The sequence below is a fragment of the Emydura macquarii genome, unplaced genomic scaffold (genome assembly GCF_026122565.2).
Source record: "Emydura macquarii macquarii isolate MOO-44397 ecotype Brisbane River unplaced genomic scaffold, CSIRO-AGI_Emac_v2 contig_3506, whole genome shotgun sequence".
Lineage (NCBI taxonomy): Eukaryota > Metazoa > Chordata > Testudines > Chelidae > Emydura > Emydura macquarii.
This window is the reverse complement of record NW_027133643.1, coordinates 9335995-9360449: the sequence shown is the minus strand read 5'-3', so window position 1 is coordinate 9360449 and position 24455 is coordinate 9335995. Positions and strand designations below refer to the sequence as shown.

The 24455-nt window shown below is 41.0% G+C and overlaps 1 protein-coding gene across 1 annotated transcript in view; it reads right to left on the bottom strand.

Annotated features, from left to right (window-relative positions):
* The window catches only part of PATJ (PATJ crumbs cell polarity complex component), a 204809-nt gene extending 184257 nt beyond the window's left edge, over positions 1-20552 (bottom strand). Inside the window, exons 1-8 of the mRNA XM_067535623.1 lie at positions 20453-20552; positions 13177-13233; positions 12922-13088; positions 9769-9966; positions 7377-7516; positions 5939-6134; positions 3966-4094; positions 1744-1956 (exon numbers count right to left, since the gene is read on the bottom strand). Coding sequence (XP_067391724.1) covers positions 1744-1956; positions 3966-4094; positions 5939-6134; positions 7377-7516; positions 9769-9966; positions 12922-13088; positions 13177-13198 — 1065 coding nt within the window. The 5' untranslated portion in view covers positions 13199-13233; positions 20453-20552. The remainder of the gene's footprint in view (positions 1-1743; positions 1957-3965; positions 4095-5938; positions 6135-7376; positions 7517-9768; positions 9967-12921; positions 13089-13176; positions 13234-20452) is intronic.
* Between the last annotated feature and the right edge of the window lie 3903 nt (positions 20553-24455).

Sequence of the window (24455 nt, the reverse complement as noted above, 5' to 3'; positions counted from 1 at the left end):
CGAGATTATGGTAGTGAAAAATTGCTATCTTTCTTGTGCCGTAGATTCCTTGGTGCAAAGTGATTTTTGTGACCTGCCTTTAACAAGTAAAATAAATGAAGCAGGGAAGAACACATTTAAGATTAGCCACTGGTGTCAATTTCTGAAAAGACTAATCTATCAGCCAATTGACCAGATACTTCTTCAATCTAAATCTCTGGGCTTTGCCAGCAAAGAATGCAATAGATGTCACGACTAGCAACATAGGAGTTTATTCTAGATGTCATGGAAACCTGAAGGACCCTAGAAAGGGGTGGGAAAAACAGTACAAATCCAACACCAGAAAGGAGGACATTTTAGAAGACTTGCAGCAGGGTTCCTGCAGCTTGGTCTATAGCACACAAATACTGCTGAACAAGTCAATTTGCAAGGTCAGTCTTTAAAGCAGGAAATGAGAAAATAATACATTCTAGGAGAGGAAAAGTTAAGGCTGTATATGGTCTTGGAGAATAGGATGGAGCCAGCAAGTGGTTCTACATAGATTCTTTAGGATATGCCTGCTTTCAGAACACTGCACAGGTCCCCCTTTCAAGCGACCAAGTTTGAAGTAGTCAGGAGAACATTTATTTAACCAATGTCTTCTTGGTTGCATCAGTATCTCCTGAAGGGGTGGAAATTTCGAGAGGCCGAGTGAGAAGAGAGGAGGAAGTAGGAAAACTTCCATTCTCATCCACTTGGAATGTATAAACTTTTTCCATTCCCCAATCCTCTGCTATTACAGCAACATCACTTCAGAGGAGGAGAGCTGATCATGTTTGCCATTATAGCCCAACATCATCTATCCTCTACTTGCTTCAGCCAGAGGGGTCTCTCCAGAGAGATGTGAAATACTGCCTCCCACCAGAAGCTAAGAGCTGCCTTTGGAGCAGCTTGGTCAAATGGAAAAGAGCACAAACATAAATTGTGTTTTAAAAAACAGCTCCTCTCTGATTCCAAGTTAGATTCAAGAACAAGACAAGACAAGACAAGGAAAAAAAAAAGTCAGAGATTCCACACCTAAATCTAAGTAGCATGCTAGTAGCAGATGGTGTATGAGCACAGATTTGTTCATCTTACTAGACCTACTGTACACTTAGCGTTGATTTTAATTACTCAAAACTGAAGAGAATGACTTTAAAAAAAAAACAACCCAAAAAACAGATGACTTTGATATGAGCATGAGATTTGCTAAAACAAGATTCAAATGTTTATGATACATTTCTCAAAGATAGTTGCGTAGACTAGGAAGATGGTACACTTATGTTTCATGAAGAGAAGTAGATCACTTGCTGAATAACTCTGTTCTGATCATAGTGCATGCTGGATTTTAGGACAGAAAATTCAGCAGCAGTTTTAAAATCCACTCAGATGAGCAGAAATGTAATGAGCTAAGAAGGAGAGCTAAAAGTTCCATTTATTGATAATTTTTACAATCCTGTTAAATCACTCACTTTGTAATAAATTCTGCAAAACTGAACAGCCCTGGTCAGTCTGGTGAGAGGAAAGATATGTATAGCATACTGTAGAAGACTACAGAAGGCTGAACTGATGGCTAAAATAAGGATCACTTAATACTATGGTATGATATTTGGAAGCTCAAATGAACAGAAAATGTTGTAGTCTGTCTGAAGCTCTTTAGCACATCTGAATAATGTGCTCTCTTTCTGGCTGTAAATCACAGCAGAACTTATTTGAATAATTGTGAGTAAAATGTCAGATACTTACATCCCTGTCCTGAGAGAAGGGCAATGCACCAACAGGCAAGCTCACAGGAGTTGGCGGCGTCACAGTAATTTCACACGCTGGGTCTCTTGCAACCACCATCCTAACAGAATTCCCACAGTTTCTCAGCACTTGGGCAACTTGTTCACTGATCATTCCTTGTACATTGGTTCCTCCAATCTGTAAGATGTGATCTCCTGTTCTGAGTCTCCCATCCTTCAAGCATAGGACATTTAAAAAAAATAATCAATAACTGGAGTAAAATTTTACATTGCAGAACTGAAATTGAGTAGTATATTTTCATGAGGCAGCCAATGCATGAAGATATCATAAAATTAATCAATGCTGCAAATCAAATAATGTACAGAAATGCTCACACAATTAACAATTGCTTTTTCCACAGCATTTAGCAGTTCTACAGCAAACTGGTTTTTTTTAAATGAGTAAAATCATATAGGCTGTTAATAGTACAATTCATATGAAAAAAGGTTAAATTTCATATTTACTGGGAAACAAATGCTGAGACTGTTTTCTAATCCTGTAATAGTCTGAGATTTTCACTGAGAACTATGCTATCAAATAGCAGAGGATTTTAGGGATACAAAGCACAGGATTTTGATTTAGGGCTATTTGGAGAACCTCGGAAGGCTCACATATTGAAAACGCAACCCTGCAGGTCCTACTGCCATGACTAGCCTTTACTCAAGTGAGTAACTCCACAGAATGTAATGGGACTACGCTCGTCAGTAAGATTACTCATGTTAAAAATAAAAACAAAAATAAACACAATAGTTGGATCGAAACCCAAGCCATCGTTTTTACTGTAAGAAAGAACCCTACTAAACATATATAGGGCCAGATCCTCAGCTGGTGTAAATCTTCATAGTTTTCTGTTGAGGTAAGCACTGATTCATACCAGCTGAGGACCTCGCCCATAATAATTATCACGCACGTTAATACTGGTGTTTCTTCCAGGACTAGCGAAGATTCATTCACAAACTCATCAAGCTTTAGCATACTTGTGCTCATTATTTCACATTTTAATTGTATCTCACCTCTTGTTTAGTTGAAACTGAATATTGTAATATTTTAAATTACAACTGTTAGTAGAAGACAAAATATTTTGTTCCCCGCAGCAAAAAAAGTGTTTCACGATAAGTGAAAAAGCATTCATTACTTCAGACAGTTTTACAGAGGAGGCTCTCAAGCGACAGACAATTTTTTTCCATTCCAGCTCTTCAAATCTCCTGTTTTCATTTCTGTTCTGAATTGGAACAAGTCCTATAACCTGCCCCTTGCCTTACATTAATATTTTAAAATGCAGCATGTCTTTTTTGCACATCTAAGATTATGGACAATCATTAGCATCACTGACTTCAGTGGGGCTCAGCAAAGTGTAAGGGGCTAACTGGACTGATCAGATTGAATGATCCAAGCCCAAGCCTCTTTGTATAAAAATAAATCATCTGTATAAATAAATAACCCTTGTATTGGATCTTTCAACCCATACTCTGCAACTGGGCCAGCCTTAGGGAAAATGGCATTCTGGGTGAATTTGTATTTTGGCACCCCTGTCCTCGCTGCCTCCCCATCCATGTCCCTTAGCTCTGAGTGCCTCCCCAGGCTCCCCACCCCTTGGGCCCTGCTGCCTGCCTTCTCATTGCCCAAGCTCCCTTCTGCAGCCTCACATTCCAAGCCTGCCCCCCTCTGCTCTTTGCCTCTTGCCCACATCGCTCACCCGGCTGGCCCTGCATGCAAGTGCCAATGACTTCAGCAGGACAACCTGCATGAGTAAGGGTTACTCACATGAGAAGGTGAGTTTGCAGAGTTAACCCCTATAATTGTAACCAAATGTATATGTGCTACACAGAATCTGCACATCTGTTAAGGGTGGTTGTCCAAACATTAATGACTAATGGTTGACATTTTATTGAATGCTAATTATAATGCTGGACAAGCTTTTAATATTTCTGTCTGATCTGCAATGCAATAGAAGCCCATGCCATGCCTGAGAAGTAACTTAGCTCAGTTCCAGTGTTGACTTTTTGTCAGTCATCATACTTTCAACACTATTTATTTATATATACACAATATATATATTGGCATTGAGTCCTTGATGTTATCAGACTCCTTTTGTTTACATATATTAGCTTATTTTAGAACTCTCAAAAGAAGTTAATCGTACTTTAAAACCCAATAAGAAGTGACATAAAATAACAAGTTACCCGATCTGCTAATCCCCCTGGAACAATAGTCCTTACAACAACACCACTTGATTTTCCTCCTACAATTCCAAAACCTAATCCTGAGCCATCGTTAATCAGCTCAACTTCTTCAACATGGCCCCAGCGAATCTGCAATTAATAGAAGAGAGATTTTAATTTCAGTTAATCATGAACATTTCCAACTTTCATATCTGCCAGGAATTAATGATCTTTTTCAGAACAAGTTTCCCCACATATGACTGGAACCATATTGAGTCTTGGTTAGTCAGTCAATTTCCTTCTCCACACAGAAATTTATGAGTTTTGCATAAATTTTGCTTTTTCACTTTCAAAGACACCATTCTGGACCACATAAAGGCAATTTTAGCAATCCTCACAACAGTAAAGACTATCTTAATTTCTGGTATATCAAGTTTACTGCAATCCATAGGAAGGGAGATAGCGAGAAGTCTGCATTAACCTAGTTTTTGTTTAATATTTGACCAGTCTTCTACGTCTGTTATTTCACTTACATGCCATACAGAGCTCCAATACATTCTGTTTGAATAGCACAATATAAATGTTGTCATACTGAATTGGAAGCAAATCTCTAAGCTACATTGCAACCTTATGGTGTACAAGACAACCGGAGAACAACACTGTTAAACAACTGAGCCTAGCCATTTTTTCTGTCATGTTAGCTCTTACACAGAAACCAAAATGCGGCAAAGCAAGCAGGCTTAAGACTTCTGTGAATTAAGGATTTATTAGCATACTGAAAATCTTGGCCAAGATCAGTTAAAAATCATAAAGGAAGTTTAAAGACCCCCCACAGAGAAATATATTTCTATTTTATTTTGTTAGTCTGTTTGGTGCAAATCCTTTAATGACAAAGTAGTTAAAGTTTAATTCTTTAAAATTTTCAGAGCAATAAACAAGATTGATTATCCACTAAAACCTTCAAATTTCACTGGCGCTATAATATTCATGAGGGAAATAATTATCCAGTCTTAAAAAAAAAAAATCCCCTTAGCAAGATCTCCAGTAAAATTTCCAATATAACAAATTAAGATCCCAGTATTGCAAGCCCCATTCTCAGGTGTGTGTGGCCCAACTGTATTCAATGAAGCCAGGACACAAGTTCAAGATCAGTACCTGTGAGATTACATAACCAAGTTTAAGATAAGCCCTCGCATCTCAAGAAAATTAGTGGGTTCACAATCAGTGAAGACTAGCAACATAGGAAAGTCAGTATGAAAAACTAACAAACTAATCATGCAATCAAGAAGTTTCCTTCACAGCGATGCATGTATGCTGTATGCATCACTTTATTTAAATAAGGCATTACTTTGGGGAGTTAAGGTTTTAGTAGATCATCATATTCTGATCAGTGGAGACTGCTGAAGGTAAACACTACCTACCCTTTTTTAAGTCAATCAGAGAGAGTCTAATTGCCCAGTATAAATTGCCCTACCCTGTCCCTCTCGAAGGCTACGCACGTCTACCCTACAGACCATACAGCAGCACTGCTGCATCTGCACCACTGTAAGGTCTCCCATGTAGTCACTCTATGCCAGCGGGAGAGAGCTCTTCTGCCAACATAGCACTCTTCACACCGGTGCTTTTGTCAGTGAAATGTAGTCAGTCGGGGTGTGTTTTTTCCACACCCTGAACAACAAAAGTTTTACTGGCAAAAATGCTAGTTTAGACAAAGCCTAGGCTCCACTACTGAGAAAAGGTTGATCTACTAAAGCTTCAACTCCAGCTCCCCCGCAAAAAAATCAATATCTACTTTACGACAAATGTATGCAAGCTTTTCAATGAAAACATTATATTTAGGGTATGATAAAATGCAGGTATTTCAATTTAAACTTAAGACACAATTAAAAGGCATACAGTTAGTTGCTGTAAAACAAAAATAGTCACAACTGTAAAAATCCTTTCATATGTTTAAACACCCTCCAAATCTGATTTTTGACAGTATCATAACTCACGGTCTCAGGTGGATTTGTGTCACTTAAGACAGCAGAGGTTCTGCTGTTTCTTCGGACTGATTCCCTGGCAACCACCAGATGTAAAGATCCTGTGGACTGTTGGAGCAGTGCGATAGCCTGCTGATGGGAAATGTTCTGATCCAACGGGGTGTGGTTAATGGCCAGAATGTGGTCATTTTCCTTCAATCTTTGATCCCTTGATAAAACATTAAAATAATTTTTTTTAAAAGAGAGATAACCCCATAACAGGATTTTGTAATCTAAATTACTAGAGACAAGGTGAGTGAGGTAACATATTTTATTGAACCAATTTCTGTTGGTGAGACAGACAAGCTTTCAAGTTACACAGAGCTCTTCTTCAGGTCTGAGAAAAAGTACTCAGGTCTGGTCTACATTATAGATCTATTGTCAACAGAACTACATAGCTCATGGATGTGAAAAATCCACACCCCCTGAGCAACGTAGTTATACCCAACTAACCCCTGGTGTAGACAGTGTCTCTAGGGGAGGTGGATTAACTATGCTGACGGAAAAGCTCTCTCCCATTGGTGTAGAGCTTCTTCATTAAAGCGCTTCAGTGCAGCATTTTAAGAATAGATGTGCCCTCAGAGTGTCATAGCTAAATACAAGGTGGATCCGATTGTTCAGCATAAATAGTTAAATCATATTTCAAGGGACCATTCAAGGTGAAGTGGCCCATTAACACTTCTGCAGACATACAGGAAGAAAGGGGCCAGATAGGATGGGTCTGCCTGGGCTCTTGTTTGTGTATCTTTGGAAGCATGTAGAAGGTCCCTGGGGGATGAGGTTATAGAGTATCTCTTGAGGTTGTTTGGGGAAGGATTTCATGATACCCTTAAATTCCTGGGTAAATTGTGGCATAGGGTCTTCTTTGAGTTCTTTATACAAAATGGTGACAGATGTCGGTTGGCCTCCTTAACAGAGTCATCCTGGTTGAGGACTAGGATGACGCACATTTTGTCTACTGGTTTGATCACTATTTATTTGGTAGTTGGATTTCAGAGTGGTGGACAGATTGTAGGAGACAAGATGTTTGTTAAGGATCTCATAGTCAATTTTTTCCCCAAAGCAATCAACATAATGATCAAGAGTGTGGTTTCGTTCACTGTAGATGTTCTGAGTTCATTTCCTCGGACCGGAGAAGAGATCTGCATAAGCTCAAAAGCTTGTCTCTCTCGCCATCAGAAGCTGGTCCAATAAAGGATATTACCCCACCCACCCTGTGTGGGTAGTATCCTGGGACAACACATCTACAACAATAATGCATACCCAAAATTGTTAGTCATTTTTAAAAATCTTGGCCACTGTTTGTCTTACAATTATTTTTTTAAATCTGCAAAATCCTAATTTTTCAGCACTTCTGAAGGGGGATATTTTAAAAATAAAAGTTAATGAAACAAGAAATGCAGATTCTCACCTGGCAGCTATGCTTCCTGGCTGGATTTCCTTGACAAAGATACCAGCTTCTCCGACAGTTTGATTTTTAAGGGTAACCACACTAAAACCAAGACCTCCAACAGATGGTTTTTCTATTTCTACATACTCTATTTGCCTGCCCTAATAAAAAAAAATTGTTAATTTTCAATACAGTAGAATGATCTTGTTAAAATTGATGAGTACTAGGAGAATTATTCTTCCCCCTTCTAAACAAATGCAGAATTTTGAATATACATTATTTCTATAAAATTCTCCCATTTATTATTTTTAACATAACAGAACACAGCATATGCAGGCAACCCAAGGTTCTGAACCCTCAGGGAATTTAAGAGCTGCTTTCACAGTTCATTCACATTATAAGATGAATTCCAAACTGGACAAAAAGTATGAACAAAATGCTGTTTAATGCAGTATATTGAGGGTTACTGGAAATACTATATAACTAAACTAAATAACTTGTTTTTTGGCTGCTTTTTGCTTTAAAAAGGGTTGGTTTTTAGCTCTGTGTTCAAAGGCTGTGGTTTTAAAATACTTTTATTTTTCCTTCCCCCTGTCATTTTACACTTAAAAGTTACCAGTTGTTTTTTTGCAACTGTTCTGTTTTTCAGTTCCAGTACAGAGTTTCTGGGCTTGTTTACTGGTATAAAATTCTTCGAAAAAACACTTGCATCAAATCTTTTTTATTCAAAATAGTGTTCAGTTTTTATAGCTAAATATTTCACTAGGTGAGTTAATGGCATATTAATGAGAAAAGTTGTGCTTAAAATAATACAGCTACATTAAGGTAGCCAATTAGCAACAGTTTCTTAATATAGAGAGAGGAATGACTAGCCAATTAACTCAAGAATGAAAATAATGCACAATATTAAATGCATAGGGCAGGCCCTGTTTTACATGAGTGGAACCCTGCACCTGTACAACTACAGGGCTCTGCATATATGCAGTGGTATTGCTAATAATATGCTACACCAGTGTTTCTCAACCTTTTAAGTAGCAAGTACCCTCTAACTTCTGAAAACTTTAATAAGTACCCCAAGACTCAATATTCCATGGGATTTTATATTTACAGACTAATGTGAGCCATATGTTGGAAGAAGGGCTGAGTACATAAGGCCGTGATATGACAGATGGTCAGATCTAGTGTGGGCAGGGTTACCACCTTTATACCAGAGGTGCGCAACTCAAGTATGTACCTGGACTAGAGGTGATGTTGGCCAAAGCTAGGAGGTTTTGAGCGGCATGCCAATGCTGGGAAATATAAAGCGCCACGCCAAATTTTTTGCCATAGATTTGAGAAGAGGAAGGGGTGAGAGAGAGACAGGAAAAGAGAGTAACTGGTAAAATCTGGGGCTGTCATAGTTGTCAATTTCACTGCTCTAGCTGAAACTGACAAGTTTCCTGGGCACTGGGCTTTGAGCCAAGGAGGGGGGCTGCCACCTGGGCAAGATGCAGGCGGCTGCCGCCTGGCTGCCAGCCCGGGAGGTGGGCGACTGCCACCCACTCCGAGCTGTGAGAGAGGAGGCTTCCGCGCCAGCTGGGACCCAGGGATGTGAGCAGGCGACTGCTGCCCGTCTTCAAGCCGGGGCGCTGGAGGCTGTGCCTCAGCTTAGAGTCGGGGCACGGGTGGCTGCCACCCAGCTGCAAGCCCAGCTCATGAGACTCAGGAGGCTGCCACCAGGCTCCCACCTAGGAGCTGGGACCCAGCGGGAAGCGGGCTGCTGCCACCCAGTTTCCCCAGAAGCTGGGGGCTGCTGCCTGCCTCCCCCAACAGCTGGCGCTCGCTTCCCCTTCACTTAGTTTTTCCCAGATACCCCCTGCCTGTGTCTCGGGTACCCCCAGGATTTCTCAACCCACAGGTTGAGAAACTCTGTGCTACACCACCTATGTTCATGAAATCAGAACCTGTCTCATTAGATTTTAAAATCAAGCTGTCTTAAATTAAAGTAAGAGGTACATTAAAAACAACTCATATTTTATTCCACTGTTTATCTCTCTCTATTCAGCAGGTAAAACTCAAAACTGAAATTTTTTCAGGAAATGTCAATTTCTCATGAAATTTCATCAGTAGGTAAAATCATTATAGTTTTTGCCAACTGAAAACTAAAATTTTTCTATTTTGGGGTTTTGATTAAAAGATTTTTTTTTTTTTTTTTTTTAAAGTCAATAAAAGCTAAAATTTTCCGTTCTCATCAAACATCCACAGGGAAAAAAAGTCCCAATGATCTGTACTCTCCTACTGAGCTGTAAGACACCTCTGCCCCAAATACAGTACAGAAAAGTTATGTTTGGCTATCTATTCCAACACGATGCATGCAAAAGAATTGGTATTTGGGGAAAATAAATTTAATGCACTGGCCATGACAGCACTTTACCTTTGCCATCCGTTGGATCATGATGTTGAATTCATCAGCTCCTAGTTGTGGAGTGAGAGGAGCTACGCTGGGTACAGGTGAATTATTATAAGCCATATACAAGTTCCCATTAGCAACAGATCTGTCGGCATCAAATACCAGTAACCCTCTCTTAGTAAAATCAAAGTCCACTGAACGGTCTGAAGGCATGCAATTGAGCTATTCATAATAAGCAAAAAGATTTAGTCAAATACCCTCCTAGTATTCAAAGTAAAAGTACATTCAATATATTCAAAGTAAAAAAATCAATATAAAAGTAGATCTGCAGGTATAAGATTTTGCACAAAAATAGCTATATAAACAAGTTATCAGCATTTTAAATCAGAACATTAAAACCTAGTACATACATCAGGATTGCCTACACTTTTTCACCAAGTGTGCGAAAGGACTAACAGAAACAGGCACATACTATGGGATCACATCTCATTTGCGCACAAAGAAAAAAATGTGTTAGAAACAGGAGGAAAAGAAAAAGAGGCAGAAGGAATGAAGAATCAGCTGGAGACAGAAACAGAAATGCAGCATAACAGCAGCCATAGCCAAAACACAGTTCCTTTGGTGTTAAAAAAGAATCTTTAAAAAAAAAAAAAAATACAATCCCTCCATGTTTCAACTATATTTTAAAGGCAAAACATTTTCTGTTTTCTTCCCTTTTATTCTCCTTATATTTATTACATCCCTCTTTCCTTACTCTCCTGTTTTTCCCTCTCCTCCCCAAGAGCTAACACATGTGGAAGGAGTGAGAGTGGGAATAGCCTTCAGACTGTGAGTAAAATTTTCAAATGTACCTTGCTCACTTAGGGGCTTAAGTCCCATTTTCAAAAGTGACTTAGGTCTACACTGGGAAGGTTTTGCTAGTATGGCTATAGCCTAGCGTGGACAAAGTTTGTACTGGCAAAACTGCTAAATAAACTGTACCGGCTTATCTGCCAGGACAACTATACTGGCAAAAGCACAATTTTGCCAGTATAATTGCATCTACACAAGTGGCTGTGTCAGTCACAAATCACATCTCATCATACCCCTGATCAATATATCTATGCTGGTAAAACTTTGTAGTGTAGACCTGACCTAAGTCTCACTGAAAGACGCTAAGTCACCTAGATACTTCTGCAAATTTTATCCCAGGTCTCATGATCCTTCCTCTATACAGTTAGTTCAGCCAAAGTGTGTTACTGCTGCAGTGCACAGGAAAGCAGAACAAACAGCAGAAGAGCCACTTGTGCTTTCTCCAGTGCACAGGCCACATTTAGCATGCTCCGCCTAGTTGGACCTGGCCCACAAGCAACAGATTGCACATGCTGCAATTGCTAGGAGCTGGAATTCAATGTATATAGCATCACCAGACAACTAAGAAATGCAGAAGTATTCTCCTGGGAAGTACAAACGTTGACATGTCAAGCAGGGCCGGCCCTGCACCAAATGGTGCTTCATGCAAGGAGCATCTTCTGCACCACCAGCCTCTGCCATTTGTTAAACTTTTGAACATCCTATTTTTTATTGCATTTGGAGCCCATTTCATGACTTGGATGCACGGTTTGCATGCACGATTTATCACAGCAGGGCTCTCACTTCACTTCAGTTCGTTCTTATACGTCACTGACTGACCAGCAACGTCCTGCTCCGTGGGAGCATGACAGACAACATTCTAGGAGAGCCACCAGGGCCTTTTCTTGAGGCAGACTCCTGGACCATTATTGGTGGAGAGGGGGCAAAGCAGCAGCTCCTCCCCGCAGAGCTACCAGCAGGGGAAGCAGGCAGCTGGTGAGTTCCCCACTTTCCCGGGGCAGTGGGGCTCAGGTTTTGGGCTTCAGCCCCGGAGTGGCAGGGGTCAGACGGGTGACAGGCTCCAGCTGCAGTCCCAGGCTTATCCCCCATATATCACCCATAGTCCCTGATGCCTCCCCTGGCCCCTCACCTGCCCCCCTGCCCCCCCCCCCCACTGCCCCTGGCCTCTGCTGCCTCTCTGGCCCTCCATCCATCCCCCCAGACCTCTGCTGTCTCCCTACCCACCTCCCAACCCAGGGCTTAATTTGTCCCCAGGCTTCCTGGGCTAAGTAAGTCTCCTGTGAAAAGTGATATTAACAAACATACCCAAAAGCAGCTAGCTAGCAAGTCTACCAAAGGAAAAAAGGGCAACCAAAAAAGCAAAAGAAACAAACAACAACAAATCCGCAAAGCACCTTATTTGTGTTTCTAGTCTGTTTGGTTCCAGTAAAGAATAGAGATAACCGTACATTATTTTTATTAAGTCCACAAAAAAGCCCTACATAAATAAATTACAATGGTTTGGACATGTATATGTGCATATTTATTTGTTTCTCCTAAAGTTAATTAAGTATTTTAGGAAAAATTGTCAGGGCAGCCACCAGCAGGAGCTGGTGGTCGCATTCTGAGGCCACCAAAAATTTTGTTGTGAGAGCCCCTGGACTAGGAGGTTTGAGGAAAATGTAGTTCTCAAAGTCTGGAAGGTTCCACAAGATTCTTCAAAGGTATAGAACATTCTAAAAGGTTAGTGAAAAATGAATCCACATATGGAATACCTGAAACACTTTACTTCAAAAACATTCTATTTTCCCAACAAAAACAGCACCCTGAGCCCAGCACCCCATGTGGTCACCTACCCCTAAATCCAGCCCTGATGCCAAGTCAGAGAAAGAGTTCTCTCACTCAGGAATGTTTTTAAAAGGAATCTGAACAAAATCAACTTTTTTAAACACTAATTCTAAATATTCCAAGTGTTAATTCATTACACACTTGCAACTCTGTTCCTAGATGTATTTGCATTTAGATATATTTTTATCTCCTATTTTTGTCTCCTACAGCCAGAAAGATAATGACAGGACACCTGCAGAGATCTCTGGCACTCAGGGCATGTAGAATGAATTCCTGATTTTAAGTTCATATGCCTGGCTCAACTAACTCTGTGACTTGAATTGAGTGTACTGGTGAGTGTGCCACAGGCACTCAGATCCTACAGTGATGGGGCCGACAGCCTGGTTAGATACCAGTAGGGTGGGAAAAAGTTAGAACATTCAATCACCCCACTCACAGCTTATAAAGCTAAATAAATGTAGTCAATAGCATAGCCAGAAAATGTAACTTTCAACTTACTTGCTCCTTCAGTTGCTTGATAGACTGCTGAAGGGTCAGTATCTGATTAAACAGAGGGCTTCTGAGTGTGTTACATAAAACAGCCAGTTTTTCATTCTGTGAAGTCTCTCCTCTCTCTCGCAGTTTCGTTTGTAGACGATCAAGAATCTGTAGCACCTGCTGCTTATCTGATACACCCCAAAATAATACAAATTAGAAATCTGTCTCATAATCCTCTCACTACTCAACAAAAATACTTATTCTTAAAATATCTACCTGCTGCAGGATTTTCAGGCATGGTGAATTGATCTCTTTGAAATCAGTCAGAATAACCTAGATGACATTAAAAAAAAAAAAAAAAGAATAAACCAAGAAACCAAGTGAAAACTAAGCTATTATACTTTCCAACAGATTGCTTAGGAGACTGAGTCAACTCAAAAAAACATATCCCTCAATTTTATTTTACTCTATTATTGCTATAAGTAACACATAAAATTACTATAACCAATGGTAGAGGAAAAACGTCTATTTTTCATTCTGTTTATTTCATTTACATTATTGTTCACTTTGTTTACAATCAAATAGTCAGTTTCACTGCTACTTATGAATAGTCACCAAGTTTCCCTCTGTTGTTTGTTTGGGCCTTTCACATAGCAACAAAGAATTAATTTTTAAACATAGAAAAATGCAACTGTAAAAAACACAGAAGTTGACAGGAGACTGAAAGGTAGGCATATTACATCAAACTATTTTAAACTTTTTTTTTTTTTTTTTAAATTGACTGCATTTTAACCTGATGTCCCTTCAAAATACACAACACACTGAAAATCTTATTACAATTATTTTAAAACTACTTTTTCCATTGTTATTTTATTTATCGAGATACTGGCAGTCTCCTCATAGTTATGGCCCAATCCTGCAATCTGATCATGTGGGTGGAACCTTACACCTGTGCAAAGTCCCTCCAAAACCTGTTGTGCTCCACCCATAAAAAATATATTGCAGGCAACTTGGTCTAGTTGATGAGGCATTGGACTGGAAAATCTTCTAGTCCCAGCTCTACAATGCTGTGTGAACTTAAAGTCACTACTTTTTCCATTGTTTTGTCTGTCTTAGTTATTTAAATAAGCTCTTTGGGGAGGGACAGTCTCTTACTATGTGTATGTACAGTAACACAATGGCAGTTGGTTGAGGCTGTTTGTGATACATTTTGTGATAATATGCAAATAAGAGCTTGATTGTATCACCTTGCATTTACATAGGCCTGTCATGCTGAGGGCAACCAAAGCAGTTTACCAATGTAAACAGATATACAGTGTACGCCTGACTTTCCAAAACCCTATCATCCAAACCTCTGCAGTATCTGAATCCCCATGGGGGAACAAGGAAGGGATATGGATAATGCAGAGGTTCGGATAATAAAGCAGATAACTCATGGATGCAGGGGAGGCCACCCTTCTGTTGAATGGCTCCAGAGACAGTCACAAGAGCAGGTGAGCAAGGCTGCAACAGCGGAGCTGCAGAGGGCTCCCTGTGCTGCCTCTGGGCCAGTGACACCTGATCCCAGCAGGCACAAGATGCAGGGAGGGCTGGGGTCTTGGTGAGGCAGAGTAAAGTCCTGCCTGGGAGGCCTCTGCCTCCCTCCAGACCTTGCACCTGCAATAATCAAGAGGGCAGGAGCGGCAGCACAGGGTGCCCTCTGCAGCCCAGCTGTCAATCCTACAATCTGATCATGTAGGTGGAACCTTATATCTGTGCAGTGTCCCTCTCGATTATCCAAACTCCCCCGTATCTGAATAAAATCCAGGTCCCCACTGTCATTTGGATAATCAGGGGTATACTGTATGAGCAATGAACATTCATTAATTCATTAACAGTCAACCCCTCTGAACAGCAGCACCATTTAAGAGCTCAGTTTAGGAAATATTTTAGGTAGTACAATTACATAATTTTAAAATGAACCATAATGCCAAAGCTAACACCACTACTCTTGTAAAGAGTGCCACTACGCTTCTATACCTTTCACCTTGTCCCAGGTTGTGTCATCTAGTTGTATGACAAACCAAAGACTTAAGAGAGGTTTGTGAAGCTTTTGGTCAGCCTGGGCAGTTATGGTTTCTGGTGGAATCCATACAGAACTTAGTGGTTTGCATGGCTTCTACCTAGAACCAAGCAAAATGTGATTTTTAGGACAACTTACAGATTTGGAGGGTGGGCCATTTTAAACCAAAACTCAGAGCAAAATTCAGGGACTGCAAACCCATGTGACCCTTAACCCAAGAAATGTTTGTGCAAATTCCTCTCGACTGAAATCTATGAACATCGCACAGCTTTATTCAGGACACTTTTTTTTCCATGTGAAATACTGCATTTCCAAAGGCACTATTGCCTCCTAATTCCACATTGGACTTCGGTTCTGAATCAACTCAGAAGATACATACATACTGAAGTGCCAACACCACTTTCTCCTACATTCCAGGCTTGTCCCTGCTTCGCTTGATAAATCTCATCAGATACTTTCAAACAGGGCAAAGTTCTTGGAAATTTTACCTGCCCCCCCAACACAAACACAATTCATCAGTGCTACAAAACAATCCTATTGTGGAAGTAATTTGAAACACATTAAACACATCTTAAACACAGGCGGCAAAATCCACACCACAAAATGAATCCGATTTGGCAAGAAATCCAAAGACTCACTAAGGAAGCAGCCTTTATCATTCAAGAGCAACCTCGTCCAGAGGCTTGTGTTGACTATTTCCAAGGTGAATCACATTTCTGTTATAGTAGGTGGAAGGAGAGTAGTTATGACATGAGATAAGGAGTCAAGAGAGAAGGATTAAAGTAGAAAAAAATGGGAGCCCCTTTGGCTCCACCAAATATGCAGAAAAGCCCAGGAGAAAAAGAATCAAATGAAAATTTCCACTTTCAGCCTTCAATGGTTGATTGGAGTTGCTAAGATCTATTGGAGGGGCAGCTACACTCTAATAGCAGTTGAAGTGATCCTCGTGTACAATTCGTATAACAACTTAAAATTTGTTAAGGTCTTTGGGATCTTTCAGGATCAAAGCCCACCTCCAGCCATGCCACACCAATTTTTTGCATGCCATATCAAAGGCAGACTCAACTTTTCTTCCTTCTCCCCTCTTTTTTGTGCGGAGAGTGGAAGGGAGGTGTTCGTTTTAAAGCAAGCCCCTAGCTCTTCTTGTTGTGAAAGGAGCCTTGAAAACACAAATCATTCACTGGGGTTGAAAGCTTGATATGGTCATTTCCCCCCTACACCTTTAAAATCAAGAGTTACCTATAGTCCCCCTTCAACTGTCACCCAAAGCTGTTCTTTGGGGCTATGCAATCCACCACAATAGTTCCCTTGGATTTTTAAGATGGTTAAATTTGGGGACCCAAAAGAATGCTTGCAAAACCTCCCCAAAATCCTGATGCTAATCCTGTAGATAGGAATGTAATAACGATGGACGGAAGTTGTTAATTTGGAGACAGCGTGCCAAGAAAATTCACTGAAGCTTGTTATGTTCAGAATGAAATTTACACAGCCTTGAGTTCCTTACCTCATCTCATGTTTCTACACCCACCTACTAAATCTTATTTTTAGACAACATTGCCAACCCCATAAATTCAAATCACAAGTCAGACACCTTCAAAAAAAATTAAAAAATCATGAAATCAGCCCCCAAATCATGATTTTTAAAAAGAATTTAATCTGTCCTTTGAGTTTAACTCCCTCTGCTCACCCCAGTATGTGTCCCTTTTATTAGAATCCTAACTTTCCAGTGCTTGACTTTGCAACCTTAAAGATAGTCCATTAATGGAATTTTGAGAGCGTAATTTTTCAGTCTGCTTTTTAAAATCCTAGGAAAACACATCAACACCCACATGATTTCATCAACAGGATTACAACCTTTAGATTCTCTACCCCAAGGCCCTCTGCCCCTTCAGATAATGGAGTAACTGATAGCAGTAGTGAGTTGTTATCCTCCATGTGGACCTGTGCTAGAGGGGAATGGGAAACCTTGCCAGTGGGTTTCAGTTATCTATACACTTTACCGGGACCCAGAGGCTCTGGGGGCAACCCCCATTACCATGAGGAAAAAAATGAGGCTAAATTGTAGATCCTGGCTGAGGATATTTATAATGTATTTCCCTGTATCTATTGTCTAGATCTTGTGAGATTTACTGGAGCCAATCGGAAGCAGTATTAGAGCAGTCTCAAGCAACATTCTGAACAGTGAGTTGCTGGGCCTGTCCAGGCACTTCTCTAGAACAGAGAGTGTGTGCTTGTGCAGTTAAACTAGGACTTGTAGTTTGAGACTGAGAGACAGAGAGATTTGTGCTCCTCTCTGTGACATGGTCTATCATATCAAGATCAAGAACTACCAGTCCCAGAGTTCCTTGTGCAAAGGGGGGAGGGAGGGATGGCTGGTGGGAGGGGCAAAGCAAAACACCATACCACAGTGGGAGCCAGGACTGCTGCTTCTTCTGGTAGGATTTGCAGACCCAAAATATATGTGAGTAAGTGTCTAGTTCACTCACAGTCACACACCTACCCCATATTGCCATGTCTGGTGGTGGCTATAAATACAAATCAGGCAGCCAGAAACGTAAGGAGGTAAAAGAAAGGGAACTAAAAGAAGCTAAAGGACACCAATCTAGCCTCCAGTTTTTCAAATCAGACAAGGCCTTTCTGCCATCAGGCAATATACTAACTAGGGAAGCAGATGAACAAATCAAGATGAAAATGATTTCAATATAGAGACTGTGTCTGTGGCACTGGCAATTGATGACAAAGAAAAACTGCCAGAACACACATCACTTTTTTTTGTGCACACTCCCAATCATTGTGGCAGAAGCTGAAAGAAGTTTCAGCAAGCTAGCACTCATCAGAAACTGCAGGCGTTCTACAATGGGGCAAGAATGGTTAAACCATCTAGTTATCTTGTCTATGGAGTGTGAACTTGCAAGAGAAATTGACTTTGGGGGGCTAATTCATGGTTTTGCAATGAAAAAGGCCAGAAAAATAAAGTTTTAAAGTTAATTGGCCTAATTATAAAATGTTTGCAGTCACATTGGTCCATTAAAATAAAAAAATCAAGACATTGACAGGATACAATACTTTTATAATGACCAAAAAGTTACAAAATATCAGCAAACTTGTAGCACTCTCAGGCGGGTTGTTATGTTAAACAAAAATAGTAAAGGGGGAGCATTTTTCAGAAATGTAGAATATGTAACAGTAATTTCAGAATACAAACTTTTTTCATGGCTCATGAGATTGTATGTATGGGATGAGAGATTGTGGTATGTGTGTGGGAGGGGCCCGGTGTTACAAGTTTGTACTGGGCCCAAAAAAATTAGGCTTGGGCCCTGCTCTGAAGGGGAGTTTGCTGTAATGGGCATAGGCTCATCTACTGATGACTATCTTCTGTCCTATCCCCACCAACCTGTCTGTCCCAGTCCTGTTTCCTCCCCATCCCATTCACCTCACCTACCTAGTTCTAGTCGCCCCTCCTCAGGCTTCTCGTCCCAATCTCCATGCCTTGCAAGTCCCAGTCTCCTCATCTATTCTCAGTGCTAGTATCCTTGCCCAGCCATTCCTAGTTCTCTCTCTCTATACCCTGGCTCCTTCTCTCTGATTTCCTCCCCTTTGCTTCAGCACCAGTGCAATTTAGCAGCTGGAAATAAGGAAGGGCAGTATCATGTGACCATCCAGCTATCTGCAAACCACAAGCAAATATTTCACCAAAGAATGCAAGTAGTCCATGGTACGTGCAATGCATTCAGGTCTGTATAGTGTGACACTCTAGTTTAAATTGCATTAACATCCAAAGCGTGTTAGGTACTATCCACCTAGATGTAGGCCAGCTCTACACTAAACAAGGTTCACCAGTATAGCTACACAGGAAAATCTTCCTAGTCTAGACATAGCTTATACTGGCAAAAATGTGCTTTTAACAGTTTAGCTTATACCAGTTTGGCAAGTGAAAAAAGATATACCAGAAAAAGTAATTTTATACCTGTATAACTGCAGCTACATTAGGGCTTTTGCCAATATGTAACTGTCATTAAAAAAAAAAAAAGTCACACCCCTACACAACACTGCTATACTAGCAAAAGGTCCTAGTACAGATCTGGCAAAAATACAGAGTGCCCCAAGTGCATACAATTTTTTAACTGCTCTGGAATCCTTCAGAAGGAAAGAAGCTATTTTACACAGCCCTGTGACAGGATAATGTGTTACCTTACACAGTCCAGGAGCCAACACACCTATTCAGGAAAGAATTATGGCTTTAAAAACAAGACTTTCATCAGGTTATTATTTAAGACCAAGAGCATACTCAGTGGTGTACAATACACAAAAATATGGGCAGGTCCTGCTACAAATATATGGCTGTGTCTTCACAGCTGAAGACATCTGTTTTTCCATCAAGACATCTATCGCAATGTAAAGTCCTAGTGGAGACAAGACACAATTAGATTTTAACTCAGTGTAACTAGTCAAGGTAACAGTTACCTGTGCCTTGTCTCCACTAGGACATTACACTGAGATAGAGGTTTCATTGGAAAAAACATCTCATTTGCATTGGAGACGAAGCCTCCATCTAAAAACACATAGGTCCTGGCTCTCAGAAGTGCTGAGCACCAACAACTCCAGCAGAAGTCCATGGGACCTAGTGACACTCAGCACCAGTGAAAAGAGAATACATGGAAAACTGGAGAGGTGCAGATAAAAGTTTTCATATCCCCTCCCCCCCCCAATCAAACTAATTTTCCACAGATGTAAAAATAAAGAGCCTTTTACATCCTGGCAGCTACAGCTACTCACGCAGCAGGGTAGAGATTGGGGGCGCACTGCTCCTCCAAATCAGAGGCAAGGCATGGGTGGGAACATAGGGTCACGTGCCCATACTTCTGCCTTCCGTTTAGCATAGAGGTTTTCGAACTGGGGGGCAGAAGGGGGCACAGAGGAATATTGAGGAGGTGAGTGGGGGGACCCCAGACAACTCCCAGCAGGGTTGGGGAAGGGACCACCACCTCCAGCCCTGGACTCACCTCACTGGTGTCCCACCCCCTCCAAAGTTCCTTCAACACCCCCTGCCTTTGAAAACTTCTGTGCTAAATGGGAAGCAGAAATCCCCCCCCCCCTTGCTTCTGCCCTTCCAAATATAGATGTCAAACTACACCTATGACAGAGACCTTTAATAATGTCCAGAGTGACAGAGGGTGATCAGCTCCCCATTTCCAAATTAAGCAGGCCTGGGGCAGAGGATGGGGTTACAAGCATACTCCTTTGGAAGGGGGGGGGGGGGTGCTGTTGAAATGGGCCTTGAATCTGAGCTGCCCCGGATTGGGAGTATTTCTAACCCTGTTTTGACTGTGGCTCTGTATAAAGTGCCTAGAGTGACAGCTCAGCCCCTGGCTCATCGGGGCTCTCTCTGCAGAGCCAAAGCCACTCCTGCCCCCCGCCGATCTGCGGTAGATTTGGGGTGCTTGGGGCGGGGGGTATCGGTGCAACTCAAACTTTCCGGAAGTTACTGACCTGCCCGCTGCTGGCTTCCAGCCGCTGCTCGTCCTTCCTCCCACCCCCGGGAGCATTAACCAGCCAGAGGGCAGGAAAGCTGCCTGTGGGGAGACTACTCCCCCCCTCCCCCGTGTTTGGTCCGCACGAGCGGGTTTGCAAAAGCCCCGGCTGCTCCCGAGTCGCCGGCGCCTGCTGCTCTCTCACCTGGTGGGCGGAAGCGAGCAGCTGGATTTTGACCGCACCTCACCTGCCACACAGGAAACCAGCCCGAGCTCACGCAGCGGCCGGGAGGGGTGGACGGCGCACCGCGCTGCGCCCGGGCCGCGAGCGAGCGAGCTCCGTGCCAGGCTCTTAGCCAGGGCAGGGGCACTGGAGGAGAGAGGGATCAGGGAGAGGGGAAAGAGAGGTTAGGAAAGGAGGGAGAAGCGGGGGAAGGGAAGGGAAGGGATGGAATGGAGACAAGAAGGGACGGAAGCAGAGGAAATGCACAAATGATTCCCAAAAGGGATGATGGAGAAGCAGGGGAGTGAAAGAAATGGGTCCTTTCATTTCCAGCATGTAAACGTGTTCCTTGAACTCACCCCAGGACTGGCACAGCAGCTGAGCAGCCTTTAACTAGGATTTCTCATTGCCAGCGTCTGTGTTAAACCTCAAAAATAATTCATATATTTTTTGTAAAAGTACCAGATTGGACCCCACCCCTGCAAACGCTTACACACAGGCTTAACTTTACTACCATGAGTAACCCCATTGATTTTAATACCACTACTTGCCATAGTAAAGTTAAGTACAAAAGTCAATTCTTGTAATATTTGCTGGCTTTCTTAATGCCCCATTTCCTGGATTCAGGTGGTTAGAAGAGAATCTCAGCTTTTTTTTTTTTTTTTTTAACAAACAAACAAACAAAAAAACAATAAAAAAAAGTAAGTGGCTAGTCCTCATGGTTATGAAGGAAAACCTAAAAATATGACCCAAATGCACCCATAAAAAGCCCAAGAAATCAGCAAATTAATAAAATGAACCCAAATCTCATTATTTTTAATAGCATGATTTCTGGATGCTCGGGTGAGCACATGCAGGAGTGTGGCTGCTTGTATTGTCCTTGAAAACAGGATATTCAGTCTGTCTGTGGACACTCACTCATGGTTGTCATTTGGAATTCAGGGTTCACTGTCTGTAATGAAAGGGAAAGAGGACAAAAAGCCACGCAAAAAATTCAAAAAGCTTTAGGCTGATGATGTGTTTGAACTTTCTGAGATACCTATAAACATAGTCCATAAAAATCTAGATGAAAAGAAAATGTCGTTTTAGAAGAGGCTGTTGGAATGTGTCAGATCAGATCTTCATAGTGCAACAAATCAGTAGCCAGCTAGGATTTCATAGCTATCATTATTCGAAAACAGCAGTTGCTTGGAACTTCACAACAGCAACATAGCTACAATTCGCTTTGTTCTGCTTTAAAGACACCATCTCCTATCTCTTCAACGAAAGGGACATTAGCCATCAGCAGTGTAGGAACTTGGATATGCAGTTGAGCAGTTCTGATTCTACCCAGAGAGAGCAATGGCACATAAACCTACTATTTATTTATTTATATGATCTTAGTGTGTGGACTCCTGGTCTTACTGTGTTTCAAAAAAAAAAAAAAAATCCAAAATCTAATATATATATATATTATTTATGGTTCAAGAACTGATCCCTGATTCTTTTAAATTCATCAAAGTTCTCTAGACAGCTGAGATAAAGACAGGCTATAGATGCAAAAGGTCTTAAGTTGCTGTTAACTTTTCTTTTTTACTTCCCAGTTTTCAGGAGTGCTGAGCATGGATAACTCCAGTTGAAGTCAAAGGGAGGTGCACCTCTGAAAATCAGATTCATAAGCTAAAATATAACCCCTATCATTTTGGGGTTATATTTTTTAAATTGCAAACATGAAATCAAAATTCCATGTGCCAAACAGCTGATCTATATGTACTACCCTGCTTTATTAATCGAGCTATAGCATGCCTCACATAACCATGCCAGTTATGTTATGTAGGGTGAGGATTTAAGAGTTTAGTCCATACCCCAACTAAGAAACAATATTTTCTTTCTCCTCCTATTTATTCTTATGTATCTGTTTACTTATTCAATATGGCAGTTATGTTGAATACTAATAAGAATATATAACATGCCCATCTGCAATAATTTATTTTCATTTAATTCAGGTTCCAAGTCTCTAACTTTTTGCCCTCCACCCCTACCCCCACCCCCACCCTCACCCTCATTTTGGAATTAAGTTAGTGCTCGTGAAAAGCAGCAGTCTACTTGACAGCAGTGGAGACTGAAGTCTTCTATTTATCCACCTGAGAGATACAATGTGGGCAGTAGCACTGCAGGTTAGATGCACTTCAGTCTTGCCTTGAAGGAGTATGAGGGTAGTTCACTATGAAGCATACTTAGTCCTTGGGCTCTCCTCTGCAACTGCCAAGAAGAATGTCAGTTTTGATTTACACACTTTGTTCACTGGGCACAAGAGTACCAAACAGCCCTTCTCACCTGAGTTAGACTTACACCAGTGACTAAGAGGTAAAATGTATTTCATATCCCAAAACCAATCCCCTCACCTATCCATATCTCTTAGACCCATGCTTTCATTGATGATTTTTATATCAAATATAAGTCACATCATAAGATTTTTTTGTTCGTACTTGCAGATATAAGCAAGTATCACCATTCATTTTAGATGGTAAATAATCTCAAAGGGTAAAAATGTGACCAATAGTTATAAGACCAAACTGTTTCCAGAGTGCTGATTGGTAACTGAAGCCTTGACTTGTTTTCTTCAGCACTATAGGAGATGAACTCTAGATTTATGTGAAATACATTAAAAAAAGAGGACAAGGTAGGTAATATGATATTTTTATTTGAGCAAATACTTTGTAATAATACTTTGCATTTCTATAGAACCTTTACCCAATCCAGCAGCTGAAAACTGATGCTGGACCAATACAACAAAGTTTGAAACAGCAAGACATTTTACAGGAATGCAGCAGATTGACACTAGGGATTTGCACAGATTCAGGATCATTGGTGCAAGAATCCCCAGTGTGTAGATAAGCCCTGTATTTATTAAAATTTGTGAAGTACTCTGTGCTCCTTGGGTAGAAAGATGATGGATAGAGATGACCCTGACGGGATTTGGAATTTGTGGTTTCAGGGAGCCTGATGTCATGTTCACACTGCAGTTTTACTAATGTTAAGAAACTGTTTTTAACACAGGTTTAAATCAGTTTGGTTAAGCACACGTCATTTTGGCCATTGTGGATGGGAAATAACTGGATTGTAAACAACATTCTGGAGTCTAGGTCACCAGTTTAATCTATATTTGCAGAAGCTGATTTTAAACTCTTTTGAAAAAATTGGTATGGTGGGAAAAACTAGTCTGGACAGGCCTTGGTATTTACTGGTATTAATGTGTTTGTCATTTAATAATGTTCAATAGAAATCAGATTAGTAGTTTTTTATTTGCATTTTGAAAAGTAGAACAGAACTTTGCATCTTTCTGAGTGACACTTGGCTACAGGAAAAAAAATATTGTACCTTGTGGGCATGCCAGCTAGAACCGATTATAATCTGCCTGACCTGTCATAGTGCTAAAATGTCTGGCTGCATTTTATTTGTCCTAGTAAAGTGGAGATTTTGCTTAAAATTAACCTCCAGTGTTCAGGAACCTCTCTCCCATCAATGAGCAATGTTTGCGTTGGAGGAAAATGAGGCGGACACCCTTTTTGCTCCTCTCCATCCACAATCCTGCCAAAAATTAGAGACTGAAAAAAAATGACATTCTAAAAACAAACCTCTAAGACAATACCTCATATTGTTGGTTGTTTGGCCTGCCTTCTGGTTGGTTGGTTTTTTTAACTTTCAGGGACCTGCCTCTTCCCCCTAGCTATGTGATTTCCACTGCTCAGATATTTGTCTCTGAATTGCCCATTAAAAGGATGGAAAGTAACAAGTCCCCTGCTTGTAACTCAGGAGA